Source organism: Suncus etruscus, chromosome 7, assembly GCF_024139225.1.
Source record: "Suncus etruscus isolate mSunEtr1 chromosome 7, mSunEtr1.pri.cur, whole genome shotgun sequence".
Lineage (NCBI taxonomy): Eukaryota > Metazoa > Chordata > Mammalia > Eulipotyphla > Soricidae > Suncus > Suncus etruscus.
Window position 1 is genome coordinate 105,252,170 of NC_064854.1, and position 6,000 is coordinate 105,258,169.

The 6,000-nt window shown below is 34.6% G+C and overlaps 1 protein-coding gene across 1 annotated transcript in view; it reads right to left on the reverse strand.

Moving 5' to 3' along the window:
* The window catches only part of TAFA1 (TAFA chemokine like family member 1), a 384,070-nt gene extending 378,282 nt beyond the window's left edge, over positions 1-5,788 (reverse strand). Inside the window, exon 1 of the mRNA XM_049777263.1 lies at positions 5,754-5,788. Within this exon, the coding sequence (XP_049633220.1) occupies positions 5,754-5,778 (25 nt within the window). The 5' untranslated portion in view covers positions 5,779-5,788. The remainder of the gene's footprint in view (positions 1-5,753) is intronic.
* Between the last annotated feature and the right edge of the window lie 212 nt (positions 5,789-6,000).

Below are 6,000 nucleotides of genomic sequence, written 5' to 3' on the forward strand. Positions count from 1 at the left end.
TATATATAATTATATATATATATATTTATGCTGTGGAGACAGCTGCAATTTTTTTAATATTTATCATTCTTAGATGGTTGGCTAATTTTAAGTCAGTTATCAAAGAGAAGGTAAAATTATAAAATTATAAATTTTCAAGTATTTTTATGAATGATATCAACCACACTTCTAGGCCTCCATCTATTTAAATTTTTCTTTTGCATGAATTTACCTCTGCCTGAATATTTTTCTTCTTATTGTTATGACCAACTGTGTAGAGAGTTAATATATAATTACTCACCATATTGGAGAAAAAGAACTCAGATATTACAAAATAGTAGCATATGCATTTAAATAATAAATTTTAAACATATAATATGAAAATTTTTGGAAAATGCATTTATTTTATAAATAAAATAGTAAAATAAAGGCAAAACGGATTAGAGACCATTTACAAGGTAGGTAAACATATGTGAAGCTATAAGGGCTGAACATGAAAACAGGACCTTAATTCTAGTTTTCCCATGTGGGCTTTGTTTATATTCATACACAGATATGTTGCAAAGATAAGGAATATGATAGATAAAATTGTGAGGTTGTAACTGAATAAGAGTCAAAGCAGATGGAGGAGAGAGAATATTTCATGAAAAAGAAATTCTTCAAAAATAGGATTTGTAGGGGCCAGACAGATAGCACAGCGGTGTTTGCCTTGCAAGCAGCCAACCCAGGACCTAAGGTGGTTGGTCGAATCCTGGCATCCCATATGGTCCCCTGTGCCTGCCAGGAGCTATTTCTGAGCAGATAGCCAGGAGTAACCCCTGAGCGTGTGGCCCAAAAGCCAAAAGCCAAAAAAAAACAAACAAACAAACAAAAAAAAAGGATTTGTAGAGTTTTCAAAAAAGAATGTTATTCTATGTAAAATAGAATAGGTATCCCTGACGATACCTCCATGATGAAAAAGAATAATACTTTAAAGGTTCTTTTAGAATTCCATTTGAATTTGTAAACTTTATTATAGTTTGCATATAATAAACACTTTGATAAAGAGTCTCTTTGAAAAAGTACCTTCCAGAAGTAAGTTCTTCTATGACAAGTGTCTACTCTGAGTGAATTTTTATAGCCAAATTAAAAACCCTGAAAAATGTAGATTGTAATGGATGTGCTGGCTCAGCAGTGAATTGCAGAAAGGCAATGGGATACTATTTTAATGATGTGAGATCTGAAATGTATCATTCCTAAGATTAGCATATCTGTTGAAAAAAATAAGAGCTTTCAAAGTCATAACAAACATGTTTACCAGTGGTCAGCAAAAAGGGGATTTTTTAATTACAGGGAAGATTGAGAGATAGGTCAGGGAACGTAAACAAATCATACAGTTTAGAAGCGAAAGTATTTGAGCTGTTGGACCAAATAAGATTCAGTCTTTCTGCCTAACATATTAAATAATGTATTTACTAGCACAAATCCTCCAGATTCAAAATTTATGTTTGTTCTCATCCTTCTGATAGATCATCTATTTATTAAAACATACACATACAACATTAGATCATCAATCAAAAATATACTTAGCATCCACCTCATGCTTATTGTTTAGGATACCCTGTTGATATAAAAGTCAATTCAAGCCATCAAAAATGTCACAGAGGAGCCGGAGCCAAAGCAGCACAGTGGTAGGGCATGCCTTGCATGCGGTTGACCCAGGACAGACCTGGGTTTGGATCCCGGGACATCCCATATGGTCCACCAAGCCAGGAGTGATTTCTCAGAGCATAGCCAGGAGTAACTCTGAGGGTCACCAGGTATCCCCCTTCCCCCAAACAAAACAAAACAAAAAATAAAACAAAAAAAGAATGGTATAGAATAGGCAATTAAGAGGAAAAATATTAGCCTAGAGGGAATAATACAATAAAAAGCAAAATAGGAGTGATGGTACACAATGATAAAATACTTAACCTGAATTGGGGTTAATCAAGAAATTGATGTTTTAAACCTTGGCTTAAGGACTATAGATTTGAATTAGCCTTTGCACACTTTTCTAGAATGATTAGCAGCTGGAAAACACAGTCCCAACTTCATCGGATATTGAAATTAGTTTAATGCCTACTTATGGAGAAAAACAGTGGATGTAATGGAGATTGTTGACCTTAGATTCAGATAAGAACTACCAGCTGATTCATTGTTTGCTAATTGAATGCCCTTCAGAAAATTACTTAGCCTTGAGTTCCCGAGAAATAGAAAAGATAATAGAGACTCATGTACATTCTCTGAAATTTGAAGGGAAGAAATAATGTGTATTATGGACCAAGTGAACGAAAATTTAGTCTACAAAATGGTAGCTGAAATATTCCTTCTGTTGTTATTGCTATCCTATCCAATACTTGTAAAAGGGATTCTCCTAAGCAGTGGTCACAAGACTTTTTCTCTCCTAGAGATATTTGGCTGACAAGGTTAATGAATCAAAGAGAGTGAGTGCCCAAGGATATAATGCTGCATAAGCTGGGGAACCTCAAAAAACACTTGACCACCTCTCAGGGATGATCAGAAGATTATATCATTCAGGTATCAAACATGGTCAACCTCTGTGCCATCTTCCAAGCCCTGCCAATATTCTCCCTTTTTATTTTTGTTTTGGGGCCATAACCTGAAGTGCTCAAGGCTTACTTCTGGATCTACCTGGCATCCCTCTTGGCAGAAATCAGGAACAGTATGTGGTATCAGGTATTGATCCAGGTCAGCTGACTGCAGCACTACTAAGTGTACTATCTGTCAAGTTCCCTCAGTGTGATTAAAACATAAATATTGTGTTTCTTCAGGTTGAAGTCAGCAAGGGCTAGAATTTCCATGTCTCTGACTTTTCTACATTTCTTTTTTCTTTCTTTTTTTTGGGGGGGGGACCAATATGGGACACCGGGGGATCGAACTGCGGTTCGTCCAAGGCTAGCACAGGCAAGGCAGGCACCTTACCTTTAGCGCCACCGCCCAGTCCTCACATTTATTTTTTTTACTTTTTTCCCTTATTTATTTGCTTTTTGGGCCACACCCGGTGACCCTCAGGGATTTCTTCTGGCTATGCCCTCAGAAATCAAAATAGCTCCTGGTATGGAGGACCATATGGGATGCCCGAACCACAGTCTGTCCTAGGTTACCTCATGTCTTACAGCTTGAACTACCGCCGGCCCCTTTTTCTACTTTTCTAATAAATGTTAGAAGGATCCTCTTATCAAAATTGTATAGGAATTTCTAATTTTTTCTATAATAGAAACATTTATTATTTATAATAAAATGTATACTATATTTATAATATAATATATAATGCTGTTATATTATATATGATTATAATATTCATTATTATTATTATTATTATTATTATTTAGTTTATCTTTATTAAGCCTAGAAGTCTTGGGTATATTGATTTTGAGAACCATGGATTTGTTACTCTGGTTTCACATTCAACAGTTCATGGAAACTTCTTGAGATTATTAAATAAAACCTATTTGAATAAATATATCCTTATGAGAATAAATATATCCTTAGGAGAGGCACTCCATGAAGACAGACCCTAGATATCTAATTTCATTTGAATTTTTTTGCATTCTACAGTATACTAAAATGTATAATAATAATAGTAATAGGGAGGAAGAATTTTTTATAAAAGTGAAAAAATAATTTGTGTAAATGGATTGTGGGCAAAGTACATGTATATGGTTTATATAATAACCTAACTAAACTATTAATTATCAAAGGGTCAATTTATTTAGTCCCATGATCTTCAGGACACTAGTCATGGTTGTCTGATATAAGATTCCCTGCTTTAAAGCAACCTATTTAATCCAAATTGCTATCGATTATGAGAAGTACAGAAGATCAACTTAGGTCAGCTTCAAATAAGGCAAGTGCCTTAACCCCTGTGCTCTTTCTCCAGTCCCGTACGCAGCCTGTTAACTATTTTTATTGGAAATTTTAAAGAGAAAGTATATATTTATTTTTTTGGGGGGGCCACATCCATTTGATGCTCAGGGGTTCATACTGGCTAAGCACTCAGAAATTGCCACTGGCTTGGGGGGACCATATGGGATGCCAGGGGATCGAACCACGGTCCCTCCTTGGCTAGCGCTTGCAAGGCAGACACCTTACCTCTAGCGCCACCTCACCAGCCCCAAGAGAAAGTATATATAAAAACATATCTATACATCATTATAGAACCATGGATCTAGCTATAAACTTTTATAGAATACTTCCTATTTCCTTGATATTACCCATTTAGAGTATCAGAAAAAAATTTGAGATTGGCTGATTGGAGAAAAGCAGTAGAGACCTAATGTAGACCTGTAACGATAAAAGTAACATAAGTTTAGCATAATCATTATTCAAATATTCATTAATTTATGGAGTGGCACATTTAAGGTGAAAGCCAACCACCATCAGCTGTGGCCCCAGAGTACCCACAGGGATAGCTCTGGTGGTTGCTGGCACTATAAGGCTTGAGTAGTAGCACATCCTTGGGCTGTAGTTCTGAACCATCAGATCCCAATTTGCCAAAAGTCACTAGGAATGGTTCCCAGGCCCCTAAAGTACTGCTTGGGAGCCTCAGGCCCCCAGAACAAACTAGATATATCCGATCATTTGAACATCATTGCTTCATACAGTTAGCCTAGTGCTTGGAACACATAATAGCCTATATGTGGGAATACCTGTGACAAAATGTTTTACTGAAAATTACTGAATATTGCAGTAAATTGTTGATGTCTTATAGACATTAGAGGATATGAAGACAGAAACACACACTATCCAAATAATCGTGACAAAAGGTTATATGTTGTTGGTTTGCTTTCTTGAACAAATGTTACAAGTTGACATAATTTCATATTTCTAGCCCAAAACAAATTTAAATTTAAAGGATAATTTTTACTGAAAACAGATCTCTTATTTACCACTGTAAAGTAAAAAAAAAGTCTAACCATTTTTAACTAAGACTAATCTGCATGTTATTTTAAAGTGAATATATTCACACTTTTACTTAGAAATACATATTTATATTAACTTAAAATTAATTAAATTTTGAGCATGGTTAGGTATACATAATATTCTACTATAAGATCACTGTATATTGAAATGAAAATGATTGTTGAATGATTCATAAACACAATTTAAACATGGTCTAAATATGTAGTTATTTTGATTTTTACCCCCTAACCAGCAGTGCTTATTTAAAATTAACTAAACAAACTGAAAAAGACTAATAAATAACAGATACAAGAAATCCTTCACAAGATAAGTCAGAAAAAAATAAATTAACATGTCCTTGAAAAAAGGGTACCTTTATTTAAGTTAATAAAGTTTTTGTTTTCTAGCAGCTAAGTTCAGAGAAATTAAGTCTTGACTAGATGTCTTTTGCCAACATGAATTTAAAAGTAGCTTTAAAAAATCTCATTAACATTGTGTTTTTTCCTGTCCCAAGCTGATTCAATATGAAATAGATTACCTCCTGTCTGTGCCACTAAAGTGCACATAAATATTTCACAAACCAATTTATCTAAAAAAAATTGTCATTCCTCATTTTCAGTCTGGACATAGTGCTCAGTGATAAAGCACTTTAGGTTTTTCAGGTAACATAATCCTTGAGGCAAAGTTTCTTGCTCAAAATATCCCTTTTTGAGTATATTAGGATTTCATTATATCAGATTGTATACACACCATTATTGGGAGTTAAAGGATTAAGTAGAAAACAGATCATTGACATAATTTAAGAGTCAGAAAACTGATAAAATTCTCACCAGTGATTTTCCACCACTGATCCATGGACTGGTGCCAACCTACAGGCAAAGAAAAGAAAGGTTGAAAACCCTGGTCTAAACTATTGAGCCATAAGGAAAAGCAAAACAAATTTAGCTTTTACTGATTCAAGAGAGAGAAAAAAAGTACAGTTTTGATGTGAATAGTGGTTTACCCCAGTGTTTCTCAACCAATATGATCACAGGTAAAAAAAAAAATCACCTAAATGGGAGAAGGGGGCTCAGCACA